This window comes from Staurois parvus, unplaced genomic scaffold (assembly GCF_062004578.1).
Source record: "Staurois parvus isolate SC_StPar_1 unplaced genomic scaffold, SC_StPar_1.0 ptg001041l, whole genome shotgun sequence".
NCBI classification, from domain to species: Eukaryota; Metazoa; Chordata; class Amphibia; order Anura; family Ranidae; genus Staurois; species Staurois parvus.
The window spans coordinates 309,788-337,099 of NW_028318837.1; the positions used below are offsets into that span (position 1 = coordinate 309,788).

At 45.9% G+C, this 27,312-nt stretch overlaps 1 protein-coding gene across 1 annotated transcript in view; it reads right to left on the reverse strand.

The window, feature by feature from the left end:
- The window catches only part of GSG1L2 (GSG1 like 2), an 81,454-nt gene extending 77,694 nt beyond the window's left edge, over positions 1 to 3,760 (reverse strand). Inside the window, exon 1 of the mRNA XM_089657911.1 lies at positions 3,285 to 3,760. Coding sequence (XP_089514037.1) covers positions 3,285 to 3,735 — 451 coding nt within the window. The 5' untranslated portion in view covers positions 3,736 to 3,760. The remainder of the gene's footprint in view (positions 1 to 3,284) is intronic.
- Between the last annotated feature and the right edge of the window lie 23,552 nt (positions 3,761 to 27,312).

Sequence of the window (27,312 nt, forward strand, 5' to 3'; positions counted from 1 at the left end):
AGAAATAAAAAGTAGAACAGGCTCCATTCTTTTTCCTGCACAGAACTGTACTGGCTCTTCTCATCTGTTTTTCCTGCCCTTTACTACCATCTACGCCGTGAGAGGCCTAAGAATGTTCTCTACTGTATCCTGGGAATCAATAGTTCTTAGTTTTTTTGGTGGTCCACTATTGCCCAGGGGCCCCATGAGTTGTCAGTCCGCCCTTGGTCAGAGCTATATAAATATATAATAATAGTGTGTGACTGTGGTGGGAGTGGGACATTAGAGTGCAAGCTCCTCTGGTTCAGAGACTGATGTGACTGGCTCAGTGTTCTCTGTACAGCACTGCAGTATATGTCAGAGCTATATAAATATATAATAATAGTGTGTGACTGTGGTGGGAGTGGGACATTAGAGCGCAAGCTCCTCTGGTTCAGAGACTGATGTGGCTGGCTCAGTGTTCTTTGTACAGCACTGCGGTATATGTCAGAGCTATAGAAATGTATAATAATAATAGTGTGTGGCTGTGGTGGGACATTAAAATGTACATTTTTCTTTATTTAAAATCTTGCAAATATACAGCTTGTTATAAAAAACATATTTACATATATAAAAAAAATAAATAAAAATGAATATATATAAACAAACAAGCTTACATCAGCAAGTAACAGAAAAGAAAACAGCTTTTTTCCCCAAAAATAACAAATAGAATTATATGCAAAGAAATGTAATTTTATTATTTGCAAACTACTAAATTAGGACATTAGAGTGTAAGCTCCTCTGGTACAGAGACTGATGTGACTGGGTTAGGCTTCTCTGTACAGCACCATGGTATATATCAGAGCTATATAAATGTATAATAATAATGATGATAATAATAATGCATGACTATGGTGGGCTATTGGAGTGTAAGCTCCTCTGGTGCAGAGACTGATGTGACTCTGTACAGCACCACGTTATATGTCAGAGCTATATAAATGTATAATAATAATAATAATAATAATGCATGACTATGGTGGGCTATTAGAGTGTAAGCTCCTCTGGTGCAGAGACTGGTGTGACTGGGTTAGGCTTCTCTGTACTGCACTATGTTGTATGTCAGAGCTATATAAATGTATAACAATAATAATGCATGACTATGGTGGGACATTAGAGTATAAACTCCACTGGTGCAGAGGCTGATATGACTGGGTTATAGTTCTCTGTACAGCACCACAGTATATGTCAGAGCTATATACATTTATAATAATAGTGTGTCACTATGGTGGGACATTAGAGTGTAAGCTCCTCTGGAACAGAGACTGATGTGACTGGCTCAGTGTTCTCTGTACAGCACCATAGTATATGTCAGAGCTATACAAATGTATAATAATAATAAAATAGTGGACAGAGTGTAAGCTCCTCTGGTTTAGAGACTGATTTGTATGTTACACTGCTCTCAATGCTACACAAATGCATAATAATACAGCATGGTAATTGATTGTGAACTGCTCTGGTTTAGAAGCTGATGTGTATGATATATTGTTATTATAATAATAATAATAATAATAATAATATAGTATGGTTTAGAAAACGAATTGTAAGCTCATGTGGTGCAGACACTAATGTGCATGTCATATTGTTCCCAGAGCTGTTAAAAAAATCTATTAGTATTATTATTATTTGGTTGGGATAATGAATTGTAAGCTCCTCTGGTGCAGAAACTGTTGTGTAACATTAAATTGTTTTCAGAGCTATATACAGTAAATGTATGATGGTAATATTGTATATTTAGAATAATGGATTGCAAGCTCCTCTGGTGCAGAGACTGATGATGCGTATGTTACATTGTTCTTAGAGCTATATGCATGTATAATAATAATAGTACAGTATGGTAATAGAACATTCACTCCACCCATACAGAGACTGATGTGTATGTGATAGTGTTCTCATGTAAAAATATTATTATTACTGTATGGTGAGAAAATGAATTGTAAGCTCCTCTGGTGCAGGGACTGATGTGTAAGTTACATTGTCCTCAGAGCTACATAAATGTATATTATTATTATTATTATTATTATTAATATAGTATGTTTGGGATGATAGACTGTAAGCTCCTCTGCTGCAGAGGCTGATGTGTAAGTTACATTGTCCTCAGAGCTATATAAATGTATAATAATAATATAGTATGTTTGGGATGATGGATTGTAAGCTCCTCTGGTGCAGAGACTGATGTGTGTGTGTGTGTATGTTACATTGTTCTCAAAACTATATAAATGTATAATATGAATACAGTATGGCAATGGATTGTAAGCTCCTCTGGTGCAGAGACTGATGTGTAAATTACATTGTCCTCAGAGCTATATAAATGTATAATAATAATAATATAGTATGTTTGGGGTGATAGATTGTAAGCTCCTCTGCTGCAGAGACTGATGTGTAAGTTACATTGTCTTCAGAGCTATATAAATGTATATTATTATTATTATTATTATTATTAAAATAGTATGTTTGGGATGATAGATTGTAAGCTCCTCTGGTGCAGAGACTGATGTGTGTGTATGGTACATTGTTCTCGAAACTATATAAATGTATAATATGAATACAGTATGGCAATGGATTGTAAGCTCCTCTGGTGCAGAGACTGATGTCTAAGTTACATTGTCCTCAGAGCTACATAAATGTATAATAATAATATAGTATGTTTGGGATGATGGATTGTAAGCTCCTCTGGCGCAGAGACTGGTGTGTGTATGTTACATTGTTCTCAAAACTATATAAATGTATAATATGAATACAGTATGGCAATGGATTGTAAGCTCCTCTGGTGCAGAGACCGATGTGTAAATTACATTGTCCTCAGAGCTATATAAATGTATAATAATAATAATAATAATATAGTATGTTTGGGATGATGGATTGTAAGCTCCTCTGGTGCAGAGACTGATGTGTAAATTACATTGTCCTCAGAGCTATATAAATGTATAATAATAATAATAATATAGTATGTTTGGGATGATGGATTGTAAGCTCCTCTGGTGCAGAGACTGATGTCTAAGTTACATTGTCCTCAGAGCTACATAAATGTATAATAATAATATAGTATGTTTGGGATGATGGATTGTAAGCTCCTCTGGTGCAGAGACTGATGTGTGTATGTTACATTGTTCTCAAGACTATATAAACGTATAATATGAATACAGTATGGCAATGGATTGTAAGCTCCTCTGGTTCAGAGCTCTCAGTACAGCTCTATGGAGAGTGTTGGCAGCCTCCGAACCACTAACAAATTCAATGATCGCCCTCCAAGTTCTCCCGGCACTCACCATCCCCGCTGATGTTCTCCTCGCAGGAATACCAGATCCCGGCATGGAAATGCCTTTCGATGAATTTGTCGTCCCCGGTCTCCCAGGTGTATTGGACCACGTTGCTGCCATTGGTGTCAGAGTTGTTGAAGCGGATGCAGAAGGTCTGTTTCTCCCTGGAGCTGCCCTGGCAGAAGGGTTTGGGCACTTTGCGGATCCCCTCACACCAGTAGCTGCTGCTGAAGGCGGTGATGGAGAAGAGGAGAGAGAGGAAATTCAGAGTCAGCGCCAGAGTGGCCCTTCTACGTCTGTCCATGGAGCTCAGCGACGTCCAGAGCCGAGCCCTGAGATCCCCAACACCAGACTGAGGATGGGAGCTGCTCCTCGCCTGGCGTCCTGCTCCATCCCCAGCACCCAATGAGAAGTCTCTGCATTGATATGAGCGCAGCTCCACTCTATAAGGGCTTGTCATGTGTGACAGGCTGATGAGGGGGGAGGGGGGAGATGCTCGTCCGCTAAATGTCAGGATGAGAGAGAAAAGGCTTTGCTTCCAGTAGAGCGCACACCTAATACGCTATGTCTCTCAAAGTCAGAGAAAAGAGCAGTTCACCGATCTACCCCCTCCTACATAATCCTTCTATTCAATAAAATCCAGAGTTTTCATTTACCAGAAATTTCAGAAAAAAATGGAAATTTTGGCAAAATTTTGCCATTTCAAAAAAAAAAAAAAATGTTTTGGTTTCGAAAGGTAAAATAAAATGAAGGTGGTTTTGAAGAGTGTAATGGGCTTTAAATGTCTCCTGAGGGTTACAGAAGCTCCTTTCATCTATCTTGGATCTGTTCTTGAGCTAAAAAATTGCCCCTCATTATGTCCTTCCACAGAAAGGAAAAAAAAACAGACAATGAAAAAAATATGAAAAAAAGTAGTCATACACGAATCCCCAAATAGAAAAGAAAAACACTAGAGTGTCTATTAATAGAAAATAGAAAAGCAATCCACCTAGTGAAAGTGCAATTATATTTGTTTTGTGTGAATGGGGCAAAAAAAATGTTAATGTATTTCCTGTGCTGGTCAAATGTTTTTCATTGATTTAAAATGAAAAAATACCACATTGGACACTAGATGGTGCTAAGTGTCATAGTCAATTCCTATGATACCACATTAGGCAGATAGATGGCATTACGTATTAGGAAATTCCTAGAAAACTTACTGCCTTTAGACACCAGACGGCACCAAGTTTCAGAGACAATACTATGATACCACCTTTGGTCAATAGATGGCGCAAAATATCAGGAACTTCCTATAATACTGCCTTTGGACACCAGAAGGCGCTACGTATCATAGGCAATAGCTATGATACCAGATCTGGCCAATAGATGGTGCCAAGTATAAAGAAATCCCTGTAATACAGCCTTTGGACACCAGAAGGCGCTAAGGATCATAGGTTATGCCTATGATTCCACATTTGGCCAATAGATGGCGCTGAGTATCAGGAAATCCCTGTAATACGGCCTTTGGGCACCAGAAGGCACTAAGTATCATAGGTTATGCCTGTGATTCCACATTTGGCCAATAAATGGCGTCAAGTATCAGGAAATCCCTGTAATATTTACTGCCTTTGGTAACTGGAAGGTGCCAAGTATCATAGGTAATAGCTATGATACCACATTTGGCCAATAGATGGCGCTAAGTATCAGGAAATCCCTGTAATAATGCCTTTGGTCACCAGAAGGCGCTAGGTATCATAGGCAATAGCTATGATACCACATTTGGCCTATAGATGGCGCCAAGTATCAGGAAATCCCTGTAATAATGCCTTTGGTCACCAGAAGGCGCTAGGTATCATAGGCAATAGCTATGATACCACATTTGGCCTATAGATGGCGCTAAGTATCAAAAAATTCTAAAGATACTTGCCGTATTTTTCCACTAGATGGCGCTAAGCATCATAGAAAATTCCTATGACACTTACGGCATTTGGCCACTAGATGGCACTAAATATCACAGGAAATGTGTATGATACCTAGCGCCATCTAGTAGTCAAATGTGGTATTTTTAAAATCAATGAAAAACATTCAACCAGCACAGAAACTAATCTAATAACATTCTTCGCACAGAACAAATGTGTGTGCTTTCACAAGGTGAAATACTAAGCAATTCTTTTTTTTTTTGTTCTAAACACCCCAAAATGAAAGAAACTAACCCAAATACATCCAAGTTTATTGAGTTATTTTCACACAAGCAGCCCAAAGAACAAAACTGGGAATTCTTAGCTTTGCTAAAACTGCATAAAAGTCACTACTTAAAGGGGAACCCCTCCTGGCTTTTTATGCAGGGTAGTCCTCAATACTCACCTGATGAATCCAGCATTGTCCTGCTGCGATTTGCTGCTCGGCTTCCTCAGCCCGGCTTCTGTTTTTTCATCTTCTCTAGACTCGCATGCTGGACAGTCAAGCAGGGGAGGAAAGGGCTAGCAGATGCTGGATGTCCTCCAGCCAGGAAATGAGCTGGGCTCTATCTGACTTGCTGTAGATTCTAACACACATTGTGAGAGAGATGACACAGTCATTGCAATCCTGGAGCCTGTGCAGTTCTGGGCTGGCTTCACAAATGTCTGATGCAGGGGCGGACTGACTGACCATTTGGAAACTCTGGCACTGCCAGAGGGCCCGGGGTCAGTAGGGGGCACCATGAGATGCCCCTGGTACCTTTTTCATAGGTTTTTTTGAGTTTGGGCAAGGACACAGGGGCCCCATGATCCCCTATTGCCCGGGGGCCCCATGAGTTGTCAGTCCGCCCCTGGTCTGATGCAAATCAGCTCCTGCCTCAGCCTCATTGAGACTTGCTACAAAGTTACAGTGTACAGTCTGATCAGTGGGGGAGGGGAGACTGAAGAAATGCTTCCTCCTGCCTGCAGCGCTAGAGTAGCTGAACTGTATACACATTCCTGTTCAGGCCGTTGCCTGGACCATCCCATAGCGCTGCACAGGCACACCTCAGTAGGTCAGTATTGGATGGAGACATCAATGAGCCGTGTCTGGACATCGAATTTCCATTTCCATCCTATAGAGTGTTGGGTGGATGACAAAATCTGAGTTGTTCCCGCCCACATCCGTCCTTGGCCGGTCCTCCATCATCGCCCATCATTGGGATTCACCCTTCATCCTCACTGCAATGCAAATCATCCATCCACTGTGACCAATGGCGAGCTTCCCTCCCCCATATGCTGGGGACCTCCTCCTGGACCCCCTGGACATGAATACAGAGGACATAATGGCCCCCAATCCAGATGGGGATAAGGGGAGAAAAATCACTACAAAAAGTCCCATTCTGTACCGGGAGGGGGTGGGGGTAAATAAACAAATATACAGGAGGGGAGAGGAGAGAGAAAGAGAGAGAGAGAGATGAGAAGGAGAGGGAAAAAGAGAGGAAGACTGGGGGGGGGGGTGAGTGAGGGGATGAAGAGAAGGGATACAGAGGAGGAGAGAGAAAAGAGACAGAATAGAGGAGACAAAGAGGCATACATACTCAGCCGCATTGTCAGTGCAGAAATGTATTTGGTCCTTCCAATAAAGCTATTTAAATTGAATTGAGAGAAGAGAAGAGAGAAAATAAGAGAGAGAGAAGAGGGGAGAGAGAGAAGAGAGAGAAAAGAGGAGTATGAGAAGAGAGGAGAGAGAAAAGAGAGGAGAGAGAAAAGAGAGGAGAGAGAAAAGAGAGGGGAGAGAAAAGAGAGGAGAGAGAGAAGAGTGGAGAGACAGAAGAGGGGAGAGAGAAGAGGGGAGAGAAGAGAGAGAAAAGAGGAGTATGAGAAGAGAGTATGAGAAGAGAGGAGAGACGAGAGGGGAGAGAAGAGAGGAGAGAAAGAAGAGAGGAGAGAGAAAAGAGAGGAGAGAGAGGAAGAGAAGAGAGGAGAGAGAGAGAGAGAGAAGAGAGGGGAGAGAAAAGAGAGGAGAGAGAAGAGAGGAAAGAGAGAGAGAAGAGAGGAGAGAGGAGAGAGAAAAGATTGTGAAAAGAGGAGAGAGAGAAAAGAGAGAGAAGCCAGGAGAGAGAGAAGAGAGGGGAGAGAAATGAGAGAGAGGAACAAGAGGGGAAAGGGAGAGAAGAGATGAGATTAGAGAGAATAGAAAATAGGAGAGAGATGAGAAAAGAGAGGAGAGAGAGGAAGAGAAATGGAGTAGAGAGAGAAGAGAAAAGATTAGACAGAGAAGAGAGGAGAGAGGAACCCAGGAGAGAGAGTGAGGAAAAGGAGAACAGAAGAAAGGAGAAGGAGAGGAGAAGGAGAATAAAAAAGATTGGAGAGAGAAGTGAAGAGGGGAGAGAAAAAACAGAGAGAGAAGGAGGAGAGGAGAGGAGTAATAAGGGAAAGAGAGAGGAGAGATCTATTAGAGAGAAGAATGGGGACAGGGACCGAGATACAGGAAAAGGGAGATAGAGAAGAAGGGGGAATATAGAGGGAGAGAAGGGGAGAGCAAGGGAGCAAGTAGAGAAAAAATGAAGGGATGAGGAGAAGGGAGAGCGAGAGAATGACAAAAAGAGGAAGAATGGGGGGGGGGGGGGGGGGGTAGTGGGAGAGAAAGGGAGAAAGAGTGCAGATGAAAAATGGGATGGAAGGGATGAAAGGAAAGGGTAAGAAGAATAGGAGGAATAGAGAAGAGAGTATGATAATGTGTGTGTGGGAGAGAGAAAAGGAGGGAGAGAACCCCCACACCCATCCTGGTACCATACTATTTTGTTTCACAAACACTATATTGCCAAACGTATTTGGCCGCCTGCCTTTCCACCCACATGACCTTTAATGGCCCCCCAGTCTTAGTCCGTAGGGTTCAATATTGAGTTGGCCCCGCCCTTTGCAGCTATAACAGCTTCAACTCTTCTGGGAAGGCCGTCCACAAGGTTTAGGAGGGTGTCTATGGGAAGGTTGGACCATTCTTCCAGAAGCACATTTGTCAGGTCAGGCACTGATGTCGGGGGAGGAGGCCTGGCTCACAGTCTCCGCTCTAATTCATCCCAAAGGTGTTCTATGGGGTTGAGGTCAGGACTCTGTGCAGGACAGTCAAGTTCCTCCACCCCAAACTCACTCATCCATGTCTTTATGGACCTTGCTTTGTGCACTGATGTGCAGTCATGTTGGAACAGGAAGGGGCCATCCCCAAACTCTTCCCACAAAGTTGGGAGCATGAAATTGTCCAAAATGTCTTGGTATGCTGACGCCTTAAGAGTTTCCTTCACTGGAACTAGGGGGCCAAGCCCAATCCCTGAAAAACAACCCCACACCATAATCCCCCCTCCACCAAACTTTACACTTGGCACAATGCAGTCAGGCAAGTACCGTTCTCTTGGCAACCGCCAAACCCAGACATGTCCATCCAAGCCTTACATCACCAAGTGCAATGCAAAGCGGTTTATGCCATGGTGTAAAGAACGCCGCCACTGGACTCTAGAGCAGTGTAGACGTGTTCTCTGGAGTGACCAATCACACTTCTCTGTCTGTCACATTCCTTCGGTACTGAAATGTATTGTAATTGTACTGTCTCCCTTATATTGTAAAGCGCTGCGCAAACTGTTGGCGCTATATAAATCCTGTATAATAATAATTAAAAAAAGTATCATGGACAGCTATTTTGGGTTGGAATCTACAAATCAGTTACACTGTAGTGGTGGCTGGTATCCACTAGATGGCGGTCTCTGACATCACTGAAATCACACATTAAACCCAAAGGAGCTCTGATACAGGTAAAATGTTTCTTCAAACCATTCTGTGTATATTTTTGGAGTTCTTTGTGTTGCTCAGCAGCTTTTATCAGAAAATATTTTCTCTCTGGGGTTATATTTACTGATATGATGATGAAATTCATTCACTATTGTATTTCCCATAAAATTCCCCAAAGCATATCGGCCGCTATTGTCCAGGGAAAGATATTTCATTGTTTGATTATCCCTGGCATAGGCTGGAACCGCTATTATTTGGATTTTTTATTGTGCTGCATTGAATCCAGGGGCCGGGAATGAAGATGAGCACAAAGTCAATCACATCAACCTAGCTGGGCAATTATGCAAATCTCTTACAATGCCGTGATCACAGTTTTCGATCCTACAAATCAGATAACGCAGCTTGTGATCCGGATCGGGAAGTCATTAGGAAATCTGGAATTTTTTTTCCCCAGAGGTGAGTCCGGTAAAAAAAAGACTTGGTTTGCGGTCTGCGGTCATGTGACCATTCCCCGCAGTGGAAAAAAAAATTCCCAAAATGCCTTCCATCTACAAATTGAACTGCCACACGATGACATTTGCCAGGCTTGGATCTGGATTTTATGTGTTTTTTTTAAATTTTTTTATAAAAGTAGCAGTGCATCTTTATAAAGTTCCATTACCTTGTTACGCAGGTCTTTAGACCTTTAGCTCTTTTCTGCTCCCCATGGCTCAGTATCTAGCCTGCTCAGTGCATCCACATGAGAGCAAACAAACTCATTGACTATTTATATACTGACACTAATTGCAATGTAAAAAGCCACAGATGTGGGACATTAACCTTTAGCTGTCATTTTAACCCATGTGTGTCACCTTGTCTGTCTGTACCAAGGCCAAACATTCAAGGGGGTGGAAACTTTTGATCCGGGCCATTCGGGTGATTTCTGTTATCATTATGATTTAAAAAGGAGCCAAACAACTATGTGATAATAACTATCCCTAAATAAAAGTTTTTTTTTACATGATCAGGCAATGTGTGTATATATATATATATATATATATATATATATAGTATATACACACACACATATATATATATATATAGTATACACACACACATATATATATAGTATACACACACACATATATATATATAATTTTTTTAAATTAATATATATATATTTAAATAAACACATACACTGTATATATATTTATATATTATATAATTATATATTATAAAGAGCAGTCCCTCCCCATATACAGCTCCTCCTCCTCCTACGTCTCTCCATTAAGTCCGTCTTGTTGCCCTGTGTCTCCCGCTCTCCTATATATTCCCTGTAATAGCCAGAGATAGGGATTCTGGGAAGAGCGAATCACTAAGGGGGTTATCGGCTCATTAATTCATTAGAAAGATTGTATAACTGTGCATGTGGGAGGCGGCCATTGATGGATGAAGGTTGCGGCTGGTTCAGTTCATTGCGGCTACTGACTGTATCTCAGTACAATGTATAGGGAGGAATAAAGAACAATATAAAAAAAAAACATGCAATGGTCCTGATTTACTAAAGATGTGCATGGACATAACAATTGTGCGCAAACAAGTAAACTGCGTGCATGAGGAATGATCCCACCGTGCGCACAAATAGACCTTCACAGGCTGCTACAATTATTAAGAAGGCTGCTTTGCTATGTCCGAGTCACATTTATTTATTTCAGGTACTTATATAGCGCTGTCAGTTTACGCCACGCTTTACATATATATTGTACATTCACATCAGTCCCTAACACTCAAGGGGCGTACAATCTAAGGTCCCTAACTCACATTCATACATACACATACTAGGGCCAATTTAGACAGGATCTAATTAACCTACCAGCATGTCTTTGGAGTGTGGGAAGAAACTAGAGTACCCGGAGGAAACCTACGCAGGCACAGGGAGAACATGCAAACTCCAGGCAGGTGCTGTGGTTGGGATTTGAACCAATGATCCCAGTACTGCCAGGTGGAAGTGCTAACCATTTAGCCACTGTGCTGTCCACACATAACAAGAGGAGTGTGATTTTCTACCATGCAGGTATAAGCAGGGGCGGACTGACCATTTGAGCACTCGGGCACTGCCCGAGGGTCTTGGGTCAGTAGGGGGCCCTATGAGATGCCCCTGGTACCTTTCATTGGCTTTTTCATAGGCTTTTTTGGGTGTGGGAGAGGACACAGGGGCCCCATGATCCCCTATTGCCCAGGGGCCCCATGAGTTGTCAGTCCGCTCCTGGGTATAAGAGAACGCACAGAAAAGAGACGTGCACACAGGGCGAGTTAGAAGACTTGATGCACATTCACACTATTGCATTGCAGTAATGAGTGCACTACCATGCGCATGATCGCACTGCATGTCACATGGGTTCGTGCACTGCAGTGCGGTGTGATGGGGGCCACATTCTGAATACCACCCCAATTGCTCCTCCCCAGTGTCCAGGAAAGTGCAATGCACTAACATGCTGCTGAAAGTGCTGTATGCTAAATTTTTGACACATCCTGGCAGGGGCGGACTGACAACTCATGGGGCCCCCGGGCAATAGGGGATCATGGGGCCCCTGTGTCCTTGCCCAAACTCAAAAAAGCCTATGAAAAAGGTACCAGGGGCATCTCATGGGGCCCCCTACTGACCCCGGGCCCTCGGGCAGTGCCCAAGTTTCCAAATGGTCAGTCCGCCCCTGCATCCTGGTGTATTGGGCATTCGGGTGATGAAATGGGGAAGATTTACTAAACCTGGTGCAGCTGTGCATGGGAGCCAGTCAGCTTCAAGGTTTTATTGTCAAAACTTAAGTCTAGGTTCACACCTATGCAGGTTGCGTTTGAGCCGCTTCTGCATTGCGTTTTGCGTTTTTGCCGCGTTTTGTGTTTTTTTTTTTTACATTTTTCTTGTTGCTAGGCAGATTTAAACCACAAAGCGCAGCAAAAACACAGAAAAACAACAGAAAAACGCAATACATGCTTTTCTGCAGCGTTTCTATTGACATCTGTAGAAACAAAAACGCAACTTTTTGCGTTCAAAAAAGTCCCTGATCCTTTCCAAAAAAACGCACCCGGTGAAAAAGTACAGGTGTGAACATGTCCCATAGGAAATCATGTTAAATGGACTGTACTGCGTTTCTGCAAAAACATTTCAGAAAACGCTTAGGTGTGACCCTAGGGCAGGGGTGGGAAACTGTGGCCCTGCAGCTGTTGGTGAACTACAAGTCCCATCATGTCTCTGCCTTTGGGAGTCATGCTTGTACCTGTCAGTCTTGCAATGCCTCATGGGACTTGTAGTTCTACAACAGCTGGAGGGTCACAGTTGCCCACCCCTGCCCTAGGGTGATTGAACAAGCTGACGTTAGAATCTGATTGGTTGCCATACACAGCTGCACCAGAATCTGATTCCTCTGGTTCTAGTAAATCTCCCTCAATGTGCGTCAATGTGTGTTCATTCTGGAACCTCATCCTTGAACGGACAGAGCAATAAACGCCAGTATTACACCGTGCTGCATTCAGCTCCGTCCACAGACTGTGACAGGCTGCCAGCAGCGGAGCTGAATACTGCACCTGTCCCTCCTGGGCGCATTTACACCCCAGTCACATCGGGTGCGACTTGACATGCGATTTACATACCCTGTGACTTGCAAATCACATGCCAAGTCGCACCCTATTGTCCGCAATTACAGCGGTCATATCAGTGCGGTTCCGACTTGGTCAGAGCCGCACCGATTTCCAAAGTAGTACATGCACTACTTTTGTTGCGATTTGCATAGACACTGCGTCAGATATCCTGCAAATCACACCTGAAATCGGCATGTCCCATGACTTTGAAATCGCACGGCTTCATCAGGGCTGGACTGACAACTCATGGGGCCCCCGGGCAATAGGGGATCATGGGGCCCCTGTGTCCTTGCCCAAACTCAAAAAAGCCTATGAAAAAGGTACCAGGGGCATCTCATGGGGCCCCCTACTGACCCCATGCCCTCGGGCAAACAGTCTTCCTCCCTGTCGGCTCGGGCACACTGCAAAGTACAGCACAGCCATCCCGATCAGTGTGCTTACAGTGAAGCACCCCCCCCGCCACCTAGTTATACACTTCCAGCACACAGTTAACCCTTTGATCACCCCTTACATTAATCCCTTCCTGCTTAGTGCCATTATAAAGTGTCAGTGCTGGTTTTTTTAGCACTGATCACTGTATTTGTGTCACTGGGGATGTCAGTGACACCATGTTAGTTCCCCACCAGTGTCAGAATGCCCACCGCAGTCCCGCTAGTTTACTATGCTTCAGTGATGAATGGACACAGGAGAGATCAGTACAAATCGCTCATTGTGCTCATTCGGGAAAGGAAGGCGCCGGTAATTATGACATCTGTACCGGCAACCCCGCTCTCCACCCTAAACCCAATCCTCCGATGTGCTCTCAGCAGGAGAGGAGAGGTGGGAAGCCAGGAGCGAAAGGGAGGGGGGCATACAGCTGGGACCGAACAGCAAATGGAAGGTTGCACAGATTCTAGAACTGATCCCCTTAAGCAGCTGGAGGGAGAAAGCGGGCAACACTGTCACAAGTACAGCTGGCCCTTCTGCTCCCCACCCCCCTTTTGAACTGATGGGGCCTGGGACCAGTACAGGAGGGCTGGCTGTACTGCCTTACTAGCGGCCCTGGGGCTGCGCCACAACCACTCTTCAACCATGTGCAATGCATGCAGTTGTCATGTGGAGGTGTGGGATTTACAGTGAAAAAGGCTACACTGCACCAGTCAGCTGCCTGTTAAACACCCTCTGAAAAGCAATCCACCATGGATCGCTCTTCTGAGAGAAATGCAAATGAGCCCTTATTTTACACAAAATGATTTGCCAAAACCTATTTCAAGGCAGATAGTCCAGCGAGTCCAGGTATAGAATAGCTAAAGTTGATGTAAGCCACAGTATTTGCTCTGTGTGTGTCATAGGGTCATAAAAAAAGGGGTTTTAAACTTTTTTCATCCTTTATTTCATTTTTGTGTTGCAGATTACTTGCAGTTTCTTTGGAGCCACTTCTTCTGTAAATGCAATCCAGCTTGAAGGTGACAACAGTGGACTATACCTGTAAAAACAGACACTAGAAGTCTCCATTGGAAGCCCATGTGACAACGCAGGAGCACAACTGGCAGGCAGGGACAGAGTGTTGTCACCCTATAAAGATATGCCTGTTTTTAACCACTAAGCAACTTATTCACTCCCTGGTTATCTCTCGCCTTGACAATTGTAACTCCCTCCTCATTGGCCGACCTCATCGCAGGCTATCCCCTCTTCAGTCTACATGAACGCTGCTGCCAGACTCATCCACTTTACTAACTGTTCTGTATCTGCCACCCCTCTCTGCCAATCCCTCCACTGACCTCCACTCAGTGTCCTCCATCCCTCTCTGCCACTCCCTCCACTGGTCTCCAATCAGTGTCCTCCACCCCTCTCTGCCAATCCCTCCACTGGCCTCCACTCAGTGTCCTCCACCCCTCTCTGCCAATCCCTCCACTGGCCCCCATCCACTCAGTGTCCTCCACCCCTCTCTGCCAATCCCTCCTCTGGCCTCCATTCAGTGTCCTCTATCCCTCTCTGCCAATCCCTCCACTGACCTCTACTCAGTGTCCTCCAGCACTCTATGCCAATCCCTCCACTGACCTCCACTCAGTGTCCTCCACCCCTCTCTGCCAATCCCTCCACTGGCCTCCACTCAGTGTCCTCCACCCCTCTCTGCCAATCCCTCCACTGGCCTCCATTCAGTGTCCTCCATCCCTCTCTGCCAATCCCTCCACTGGCCTCCACTCAGTGTCCTCCACCCCTCTCTGCCAATCCCTCCACTGGCCTCCACTCAGTGTCCTCCACCCCTCTCTGCCAATCCCTCCTCTGGCCTCCATTCAGTGTCCTCCATCCCTCTCTGCCAATCCCTCCACTGGCCCCCATCCACTCAGTGTCCTCCACCCCTCTCTGCCAATCCCTCCTCTGGCCTCCATTCAGTGTCCTCCACCCCTCTCTGCCAATCCCTCCACTGGCCTCCACTCAGTGTCCTCCACCCCTCTCTGCCAATCCCTCCACTGGCTTCCCATTGCCCAACCAATATAATTCAAAACAGTAACAATAACATATAAAGCCATTTATAACTCCGCCCCAAATTACATCACTCCAAAGACCTGCTGGTAGGTGAATTGGCTCCTGTCTAAATTGTCCCTAGTATGTGTATGTATGAATGTGAGTTAGGGACCTTAGATTGTACGCCCCTTGAGGGTTAGGGACTGATGTGATTGTACAATATATATGTAAAGTGCGGAGTAAATTGACAGCGATATATAAATAAATAAATAAAGTCATTTATAACTTTGCCCCAAATTACATCACCAATCTTGTCTCCAAATATCACCCTTACTCTCTGCTCCTCCCACAACCTCCTGCTCTCTAGCTCCCTTGTCTCCTCCTCCCATGCTCGTCTCCAGGACTTCTCCAGTGCTTCCCCCATCCTCTGGAACTCTCTACCCCAATCTATCCAACTATCGCCTACTCTGCTCACTTTTAGGCGATCTCTGAATACCTATCTCTTCAGGGAAGCCTATCCTGCCCTCAGCTAATAATGGAATCTTCTATTCCTCCTACCAGTCCATCCCCCACAGTTATTACCTTTTGTACCACTAACCCCTCCCTCCTAGATTGTAAGCTCCCAGGATCAGGCCCTCCTATCCCTCTTGTATTGAACTGTATTATTGCTGTATTGTCTCCCTTTATATTGTAAAGCGCTGAGCAAACTGTTGGCGCCATATAAATCCTGTATTATAATAATATATCAGGAATTGTGAGAAAAGGGCCTCCATGGCAGGATCACCAGGGATTCTTTTAACGAAAGCTGCAGATTTAAAAAGACTAAACATGACTTTTGAAATGACATCATCGTGTTCCAACTTGAGATTTTAGTAATTGGCTTTACATCTAGAACTTGATCCGTCAAGAGAGAAGAATTGGAGCCTCTTGAGACAGACGGAAAAAAAAAAAAAACGGCCGCGGAGATATTTGAAGTGTATCATTTAAATGACTCGTCAAGAGACCCCAATTAGCGACGAGCCGCCTGCCAACCGTAAGTGCGAGTCGGCGGTGAAAAGATGCGATATGAAAGCAAACGTCTTCCGAAGTGTTCGCTTCCTTCCAGGAGAGGCGCCTAATTCCAGCCCTTAAAAAGTACATCTGTAATGACTCACAAGTGATATTGTGCGTGTCGCCGGTAATTGGCAGACAAGACGCCGTTCTGTTCCTTCCTGTCAGTGTGACGCCTCTCCAGCGCCTTTTCATGGAGCACCGGTGTGCACGCCGCACTTCAACTAAGATTATGTGGAAAATGATACCATCTTACGGCTGATGAGCTCCAGCACAAGCTGCGGGAAAGCAACATTATTTTTTTTTTTAATTTTTCTATAAAGTGCTGATGGAAAATATATGACGGCGGAGCTTTTCTTGGTCCCTCAGCCAGCCGCCACGTTCCCCAAAACTTTTCTGTAGAAGTGTAACCGCTCGCCCTCCAGAGGATTTCCCCCCCTTCCCGACCAGGCCGTTACGGCGCTGCCAATTGCCACTAAACTGACAATTTCACTGCTGCACCCAAATGAAATGTACATCCTCTTTTTTCCTACGAATTGAGCTTTCTTTCGGTGGTCTTTTATCCCCTGTGCGTTTTTTATTTTTTGTGATTTAAAAAAGAAAAATTCCGACTAATTTTTTTTTTTTAAAACAATATTTTTGACTTTTTGCCATTAAACACATCCGGTAAAAAAAATTTAAAAATCATAAATTTAGGCCAAAATGTATTCTGCGACATGTCTAAAAAAAAATCCCAATACGTGTAAATGAATTGGTTTATGTAAAAGTTATTACTAGTAACAACAAATTTTATTTGTTTTTTTTTTTAAGTCCGCGAACGTGCGAAAAAAACGAAAAACCCGTAAGTGTACAAAAAACGTGCAAGTGCAAAAACACAAACACAAAAAAGTGCACTTTGGGGTGTGCTTTGTCCTTCCCCCGAAGGGGATGGACCTCTACTCTTGGGTGTGGGACCCCAATGTGTGAAACGGCACATGGTCACTGTTTCAAACACTTTTCCTGCACTGTGCCTTTAGGACCGGGCCTTTTGGCTAAGTCCTGGGCAATTTTTTTGCTACGGGCCTCAGGGCCTGGCCAGTGCACAATCTGCACGGCCACTTATTTATTTTTCTCCTCACGTTTGTCCCTTTTCACTTTTGTGTGTGTTTTCTTCTCATGGATTGTAGGGTGTGGGTCCTCAGGTCTACCCTGAAGACTAGGGGGAGGATGTGTGGCCTTTTGGTTCCTTCCTCCCCTGTCCCTAGGGGGTTTTCTCTTCGGGAGAGCCCCCTTACCAAGTACTTGGTGGCTGGCTTTGGCTGGCCACAAGGAAAGGGGTCCTCCAGGCCTTTTGGCTAGGCGGACCACATGGGAACCTTGTCCCTGTCAGGAGCTTCGTGCCCCGGGGGATCAGGGTGGAGATCCAACCCCTTCGGGGGAAGGACAAAGCACACCCCTAAGTGCACTTTTTTGTGTTGGTTTTGCACTGGCACGTTTTTTTTTGTACACTTACGGGTTTTTCGCACGTTTGCGGACTTAAAAAAAAAAGCAGTGTGCTTGTGCTTGTGCCTGGGCCTGACCATAACAACTGGTGCTAATTCTTGCTTCTCAGACTTTTGGCTCAGATCAAGTGTAGTATCTGTTCTTATCAGTGTCCAGAAGGGGTGCTCCACCATCATTCCTGCTTCTTGGTGAGGTTGGTTGTATAGTACCCCTGCTGGAATGATGGGGGGTCTGAAGGCTAGTACCAGCTGGAACAGAAACTGTGGTGGCCATGGGTAGTTGGGGCCTGGAAGTAATATATAGGAAAATATGCAAATTTGTGCGGGAAATGCTGCGGACCCTGTGCGTTTCCCGCACCACATTGCAATTGCCAGTTGTTCTTGTGATCTGGTGCGTGTGTCAATGATAAAGTAATGACACTCTGACAGGGGCGGACTGACCATTTGGGGACCCGGGCGCTGCCGAGGGCCCGGGGTCAGTAGGGGGCCCAATGAGATGCTCCTGGTACCTTTCATAGGCTTTTTTGGGTGTGATTTGAGTGTGGGAAAGGACACAGGGGCCCCATGATTTCCTATTGCCCGGGGCAAAACGCAATGCAATTGCCAGAAACACCCGTGCGATGAAATTCAGGTGTGAATATAAAAAAGAGTTCTGCCCCTTTTTTGGTGCGGATGCGATGCGAGCCAAAGTGTTTGGCTCAAATTGCACCGCACAGACATTTGCATGTAATTCACACAGAAATGTGGTGTTATTCCTGTGCAAATTACATGTGGTGTCCTGGACCGCATAGTGTGAACTTGGTCTTGGTGTCACTGGAACAGTAAGTCCTCATGCACACGGGACAAAAAAAAAGTCCAAAAACACCAGTTTTACTGCATTTTGACGCGTTTTTCAGCTTTAGAGCATTTTTACAGCTAAAGAATCTCCTCTAGAAACTCACTAGTCCTGGGATTTTTTTCCAGCCAAATTTTTTTTTGTCCTCATGCACACTTGACATTTTTACAGCAGCTGTTTTTGGCTTTTGATGTTTTTTTCTACAGCCAGTAAACCCCCCAGCATGTTATCCTATGTGACCATACACACATAGACTGGAATCCATGTTTTTTGGCTGGGAAAAAAAAATCACAGGATTAGTGAGTTTCTAGAGTTTTTTTAGCTGTAAAAATGCTCTAACGCTTAAAAATGTGGCAAAATGCGGTAAAACCCCGCAAACCGGCATTTGGGATTTTTCTTTACAAAAAAAAACGCAAACACGGAAAAATGCTGCTAAACGTGGCAAAACGCAGCTAAACGCCAATGCAAAAATGCTAAAAGAAAGCTGAAAAGCTCAAGTTTTTAATATGACTTTACACAGCTAACGTTACCAGCGTTATCAAAACGTCCCGTGTGCATGAGGACTTTTGGTAAAAAAAGTCCAAAAACGCCAGTTTGCGGCGTTTTAGCATGTTTGTCCGTGTTTTTCAGCACCAGAGTGTTTTTACAGCTAAAAAATTCCTAAAACCAACTAGTTCTGGGTTTTTTTTCCAGCCAAAAAACATTGATTACAGTCTATGTACACATAGGATAACATGCCGGGGATGGACACATAGGATAACATGCCGGGGATGGACACATAGGAGAACATGCCGGGGATGGACACATAGGATAACATGCCGGGGATGGACACATAGGATAACATGCCGGGGATGGACACATAGGAGAACATGCCGGGGATGGACACATAGGAGAACATGCCGGGGATGGACACATAGGATAACATGCCGGGGATGGACACACACAGGATAACATGCCGGGGATGGACACATAGGATAACATGCCAGGGATGGACACATAGGAGAACATGCCGGGGATGGACACATAGGAGAACATGCCGGGGATGGACACATAGGATAACATGCCGGGGATGGACACATAGGATATCATGCCGGGGATGGACACATAGGATAACATGCCGGGGATGGACACATAGGATAACATGCCGGGGATGGACACATATAGGATAACATGCCGGGGATGGACACATAGGATAACATGCCGGGGATGGACACATATAGGATAACATGCCGGGGATGGACACATATAGGATAACATGCCGGGGATGGACACATATAGGATAACATGCCGGGGATGGACACATATAGGATAACATGCCGGGGATGGACACATATAGGATAACATGCCGGGGATGGACACATATAGGATAACATGCTGGGGATGGACACGTAGGATAACATGCTGGGGATGGACACGTAGAATAACATGCCGGGGATGGACACATAGGATAACATGCCGGGGATGGACACATATAGGATAACATGCCGGGGATGGACACATATAGGATAACATGCCGGGGATGGACACATAGGAGAACATGCCGGGGATGGACACATAGGAGAACATGCCGGGGATGGACACATAGGAGAACATGCCGGAGATGGACACATAGGAGAACATGCCGGGGATGGACAAACAGGAGAACTTGCCGGGGATGGACACATATAGGATAACATGCCGGGGATGGACACATATAGGATAACATGCCAGGGATGGACACATATAGGATAACATGCCGGGGATGGACACATAGGAGAACATGCTGGGGATGGACACACACAGGATAACATGCCGGGGATGGACACATAGGAGAACATGCCGGGGATGGACACATAGGAGAACATGCTGGGGATGGACACATAGGAGAACATGCCGGGGATGGACACATAGGAGAACATGCTGGGGATGGACACATAGGAGAACATGCCGGGGATGGACACACAGGAGAACTTGCCGGGGATGGACACATATAGGATAACATGCCGGGGATGGACACATAGGATAACATGCCAGGGATGGACACATATAGGATAACATGCTGGGGATGGACACATAGGATAACATGCCAGGGATGGACACATATAGGATAACATGCCGGGGATGGACACATAGGAGAACATGCTGGGGATGGACACACACAGGATAACATGCCGGGGATGGACACATAGGAGAACATGCCGGGGATGGACACATAGGAGAACATGCTGGGGATGGACACATAGGAGAACATGCCGGGGATGGACACATAGGAGAACATGCTGGGGATGGACACATAGGAGAACATGCTGGGGATGGACACACACAGGATAACATGTCGGGGATGGACACACACAGGAGAACATGCTGGGGATGGACACACATAGGATAACATGCTGGGGGGTTTACTGGCTGTAGAAAAAAACATCAAAAGCCAAAAACAGCCGCTGTAAAAACGTCCCACGTGCAGGAGGACTAAAGAGGTGGGAGTCAGGTACACTGTCAGTGTGGCTGTAATAGTGGGTAGACTTGGTCAGGGGCGTCCCTAGAGTTGATGTCACCCGGTGCGGTAACACTTGATGACACCCCCTCCGACGATCCCCGCAGGATGGATCGGATCTGCGGATTGATCATAATGGATCCAGGTCCGATCCATTATCCTCCCCAATCCGCAGCTCTGATCCATTCTGTGGGGATCGTCGGCATACAACCTATACGGGGTTAACTGATCACTCCACGAAAAGGTAAGTTTTAAAGCAGGCCGATGATCCCCGCAGGATGGATCAGAGCTGCGGATTTGGGAGGAAAATGGATCAGGCTCTGTTCCATTATGCTCAATTCACACATCGGATCCATCCCGCGGGGATTGTGGGCTTGCTTTAAAACTTACCTTTTCGTGGAGTGGGTCCGGTGTCACCCTGTGCGATAGGTGTTACCCAGTGCAGCGCGCACCCCCCCCCCACCTACCTAGGGACGCCCCTGGACCTGGTAGACCCCTGGCCTGATGCCCATGATTTACTGCTAGTGTGTGAAAATTAACAGCGGGATCAGTGACCTGTTTCCTACTAGCCTCCTTCGGGTAAACAGAAAGAAAAGATACTTTGAGCTGCCAACATACATACAGAAATAATGTAAACCCAGCTATGGTGAGTGATAACATGTAAACCTGCATTCTGCATGAACTGGCTCCCATATATTTAGGGTGAGGGTGAGGTGAAAGAATACATCTAAAAGCCTTCACAGATATTTATATAAAGAGGCAGTGAAGGGTTAATTATTGAGCGCTGAGGGCTTTATCCGTACATCTAACAACATCTCTGGATTAGTGATTGATGATTGGCTGCACTGAGATGTCAATGACAATATAGAAACAAACAAGTCCACTGAGTGACTCACATTAGACCGGCTCTGCATTGATTAGTGATTGCGCTGAGTTGGCGACTTCAGACATTGCCATGTGATGTCATAGCGGGGTGACTGCGATTAGTCATACAATCATTCAGCTCCTCCCCTTTGCAGGGTGTTTGTATGGGAAAATTTAAAAAAAAAATTAATTTTTAAAAACATTTTTAAAAAAGGAAATTAGATTTTTTTTTTAGATATAAATGAAATGTGATCAGATCAAATGTGATGAGATGCACCCCTCTGAATGGCAAAACACCATGTATTCTGGCCACTAACATGCATTAAGGCTAGGTTCACATATGTGCAGGTGGTGCCGCTGCGGATCCACACGAAAATCCGTGCAGCCGCACCACTTGCATAGAGGAATGCGGACCCACGGGCGGGTGCCATTAATTCTAATGGCACTTTCTGTAACATGTTGTCACTTCTCAACAAACTTTTATGGAATAAAAAAAAAATTCTAATGGCACGCCGCCCGCACTGGAAAACGCAACCGTACTGGGAACGCGGGCTGCGTTTTCAGAAAAAGTGCAGGGACTTCTTCCCTGTGTGTCACGGGGCACGGGCATCCATGCAAATGAATGGGCTCTTGTGCCCGAGCAAAACACAGCCCGCACGGCCGCATAGGTGTGAACCAGGGCTAACGCTGGAAGCACTTAAACACGTCTTTATGCCGTGTGCTTCGAGTTCAGGGCAACAAACCAGCCACATGTCTGTTTCCCTCAGAGGTGACTCAGCCAGGTTCTTGGCTAAGAATGAGAATGAGAAAAACACTGGCTGTAGCTGCTCTCTGTAGCTGCTGCCCTGCGGCGCTGAATCAGTAACAGCTATATCAGCCAGAGGAGAGCGCTGCTGAGCAGGAAGAGTTCAATAGACTCAGGCAGCAGTGCACTGTGGGAACTGTAGTCCAGAGCACGGAGAATCAACTGTGTAATCAAGAGCTTCTGAACTACATTTCCCAGAGGAAGATTGCTGGGAGGAAGGGACGAAGCTGCATTTTCTCAAGCTGTACAGGACACAGCTTCCTCTTGCCTTTAGGGATCCCAGAGAGTGTAAATCGCTGCCCAGTGTGCACCATCACTGCTGCTTAACAGTGGCCTTAGAGAGATCCTGAGTACTAAGTCCAGGGGTATTGACAGCCAGAGTCACCTGGGTGGAGAGCAGAGTGTGGACTAATTGCTGTGTTACTGGATCGCTAGGTTCGTGAGCTGCTGCTGTGTTTATTATCTGCTGCTAAAGAGAAAGGCTGAGCCCATTAGGAATTGACCATACAGTCATCTAGTAGCCTTATTGCTGCCCCCCCAGGCTTGGCTGGGACTATTCTCATGTGCACCAACTGTACAACTGGGCCCCAGTGCTAGCCGGCTGAGGAGTTAGGACTAAAGAGTCTTACAGCTGCTAGGCAAAGACGTCTTCCTACTGTGCTAAGAGGTACCTCTCAGGGAACATTGTACCATATCCTAGCTATTGTCCCGGAGAGCAGCTATGTCAGGGATGCGGGTATGACCAGAGGTGTGTGTACTGACACAGGGAAACGCAGACTTCAGATATGGTATAAATAAGACAATTTATTAAGACTAACAATACAAATATAAATGCAGTGCACCAAACCTCAAGCTAACACAAATACATACAACAAGGTGAAACAAACCCAAACATAAACTGATATAGATACACAGGTACATACACATATAGAGCACAACGTAGTCAGGCAGGCCGGGTCGATGACTATCGGGCAGGTAGGTACAGGAGGAGCAGGCGGAGAGTAGTCAGGTCACGAGCTGGGTACAGCAACTAACGGACAGGTAGGTACAGGGGGTCAGGCAGAGAATGGTCAGGGTCACAAGCCAGGGATCAAACAGAAGTCAGCAGAGGTCAGGATCAGGCAGGGTCGGCAACAAGTCAGGCAGAAACAGGAACAGGAATGCAGGTTACAAGGTACAGGGGCCCATGGAAAAACACACACCAAGGCACAGACTGCAGGTCTGGCCATCCCTTAAATACACCACCTGCAATCAGCCCCAGGTGATGGCTAATTGCTGAAGTGAACCTCTGGTTGTTGAGAGCACCCGCTGGCCAGCCCTGGTACTGCAGCCCACAAGGCAGGTGAGTCCCACCACTATTGGCAAGTCCATTCCTGACAAACTATTATTGTTCACATTGCAGTTGCTTTTATGCACTGCTTAATGCTGACTTTGCTGATTGATTTGTTAATCTCAGTCTAGTAGTACAGAACTCTATTCTAAATTACCTGGGCATAGTGATCATACTGTCTGGCAGTCAGGGGCAGACTGACAACTTATGGGGCCCCCGGGCAATAGGAAATCATGGGCCCCCTGTGTCCTCGCCCACACTCAAACCACACAAAAAAAAGCCTATGAAAGATACCAGGGGCACCTCATGGGGCCCCCTACTAACCTCGGGCCCTTGGGCAGTGCCCAAGTGCCCGAATGGTCAGTCCACCCCGCCTCAGGGGTGCTCTTAGTAACACTTGGGTGTGGGACCCCAACGTGTGAAAACGCACATGGTCACTGTTTCAACACTTTTTCTGCACTGCGCCTTTTAGGACCGGGCCTTTTGGCTAAGTCCTGGGCAATTTTTGCTACGGGCCTCACGGCCTGGCCAGTGCACAATCTGCACGGCCACTTATTTATTTAATTTATTTTATCTCCCACGTTTGTCACTTTTCACTTTTGTGTGTGTTTTCTTTCTCACGGATGGTAGGGTGTGGGTCCTCGGGCCTACCCTGAAGTCTAGGGGGAGGATGTGTGGCCTTTTGGTTCCTTCCTCCCCTGTCTCTAGGGGGTTTTCTCTTCGGGAGAGTCCCCTTACCAAGTACTTGGTGGCTGGCTTCGTCTGGCCACAAGGAACGGGGTCCGCCAGGCCTTTTGGCTAGGCGGACCACATGGGAACCTTGTCCCTGTCAGGAGCTTCGTGCCCCGGGGGATCAGGGTAGAGGTCCATCCCCTTCGGGGGAAGGACAAAGCACACCCCAAAGTGCACTTTTTTGTGTTTGTGTTTTTGCACTTGCACGCTTTTTTGGACACTTCCGGGTTTTTCGTTTTTCGCACGTTCGCGGACTTAAAAAAAAAAAAGCGTGTACGTGTGTCTAGGTTTGTCTATAGGTAACAATTGGTGCCAATTCTTGCTTTTCGGCTAAGGATCAAGTATAGTATCTGTTCTTATCAGTGTCCAGTAGGGGTGCTCTACTGTCTTTCATGCTTCTTGGAGAGGATGGTTGGCTGTATAGTACCCCTGCTGGAATGATGGGGGCCCTGAAGGCTAGTACCAGCTGGAACAAAAACTGTGGTGCCCACAGGCAGTTGTGGCCCAGGAGGACACAGCACACCCCTAAGTGCATTTTTCGTGTGGTGTTCTGCACTTGCACGGTTTTTGTGAACACTTATGGGTTTTTCGTTTTTCGCACGTTCGCGGACTTAAAAAAAAAAAAAGGTCAGTCCACAGCTGCTGGCGGTATGATCATACTGTCTTCATTTATGCTCAGACCACCCATACCAATACATTGAGTTCATTTTCTATTAAACGTGTCTATTTTGTGGTGTTGATGCACAGCCAAGTTAAAGGTAATATACTCGTGTTCTTAAGAGTGCTTGTAGTACCTTTCATTCAACCACGTGTGCCAGAGGGGCTGAGGGTGTTCTTGGAGTCGAGGCCCAGAACAGAGAACCCAAATTACTAGGTGGCTCCTTCGGGGTTAGCGATACAGTGGGGGATGTGATCTATTTACCATCCACATTCTGCTTCTGCCTGCCGCTCTTCATTTCATAAATGAACATCCTTGCTTCACCATGAATACTTCATACCATTGCCGCCTGTTGTGCATCTCCTCCATTGTCATAGAAGCTCCGAAGGTAATACAAGCCTTCCATTAATGTTTGTTGTCTTCACACATTGATTGGCGACCCCGAAGGTGCCAAGGACTCTGCGTTCAATGCCGCTGCCTACTGTGTGCTGTTTGTATAATCCATGTGAGTGTCATTTATCTGGGACAGGACAACCTTGATGATACAACTCCATCCATTATCTGCTGACAGATCTACCTTGACCGCCGCGATCCTCGCTTCATTCAACGCCATATTTTTATAAATGACACGTGATGGCAGTTTATGATTTTCTGCACTGAACGTTCGTCTGTCAGTTCATTCAGCAGTCAGTACAGACCAATCACACAAACAACAACCACAGCCCCCCTCCCCCCCCCAACTCTCCTCTCCTGAAATACTCTGCTCTGCTGGGGGACTCCGGTCCTTCCTCTATAACTCTCCTCTCCTGAAATACTCTGCTCTGCTGGAGGACTCTGCTCCTTCCTCTATAACTCTCCTCTCCTGAAATATTCTGCTCTGCTGGAGGACTCCTCTCCTTCCTCTATAACTGTCCTCTCCTGAAATACTCTGCACTGCTGGAGGACTCTGCTCCTTCCTCTGTCTAACTCTCCTCTCCTGAAATGCTCTGCTCTGCTGGAGGACTCCGCTCCTTCCTCTATAACTCTCCTCTCCTGAAATGCTCTGCTCTGCCGGAGGACTCCGCTCCTTCCTCTATAACTCTCCTCTCCTGAAATACTCTGCTCTGCTGGAGGACTCTGCTCCTTCCTCTATAACTCTCCTCTTCTGAAATACTCTGCACTGCTGGAGGACTCTGCTCCTTCCTCTATAACTCTCCTCTCCTGAAATACTCTGCGCTGCTGGGGGGACTCCGCTCCTTCCTCTATAACCCTCCTCTCCTGAAATACTCTGCTCTGCTGGAGGACTCCGCTCCTTCTTCCTCTAGAACTCCTCTCCTGAAATACTCTGCACTGCTGGAGGACTCCGCTCCTTCCTCTATAACTCTCCTCTCCTGAAATACTCTGCTCTGCTGGAGGACTCCGCTCCTTCCTCTATAACCCTCCTCTCCTGAAATACTCTGCTCTGCTGGAGGACTCCGCTCCTTCCTCTATAACTCCTCTCCTGAAATACTCTGCACTGCTGGAGGACTCTGCTCCTTCCTCTATAACTCTCCTCTCCTGAAATATTCTGCTCTGCTGGAGGACTCCTCTCCTTCCTCTATAACTCTCCTCTCCTGAAATACTCTGCACTGCTGGAGGACTCTGCTCCTTCCTCTATAACTCTCCTCTCCTGAAATACTCTGCACTGCTGGAGGACTCTGCTCCTTCCTCTGTCTAACTCTCCTCTCCTGAAATACTCTGCACCGCTGGAGGACTCTGCTCCTTCCTCTATAACTCTCCTTTCCTGAAATACTCTGCACTGCTGGGGGGACTCCGCTCCTTCCTCTATAACTCTCCTCTCCTGAAATGCTCTGCTCTGCTGGAGGACTCCGCTCCTTCCTCTATAACTCTCCTCTCCTGAAATACTCTGCGCTGCTGGAGGACTCCGCTCCTTCCTCTATAACTCTCCTCTCCTGAAATACTCTGCTCTGCTGGAGGACTCCGCTCCTTCCTCTATAACTCCTCTCCTGAAATACTCTGCACTGCTGGAGGACTCCTCTCCTTCCTCTATAACTCTCCTCTC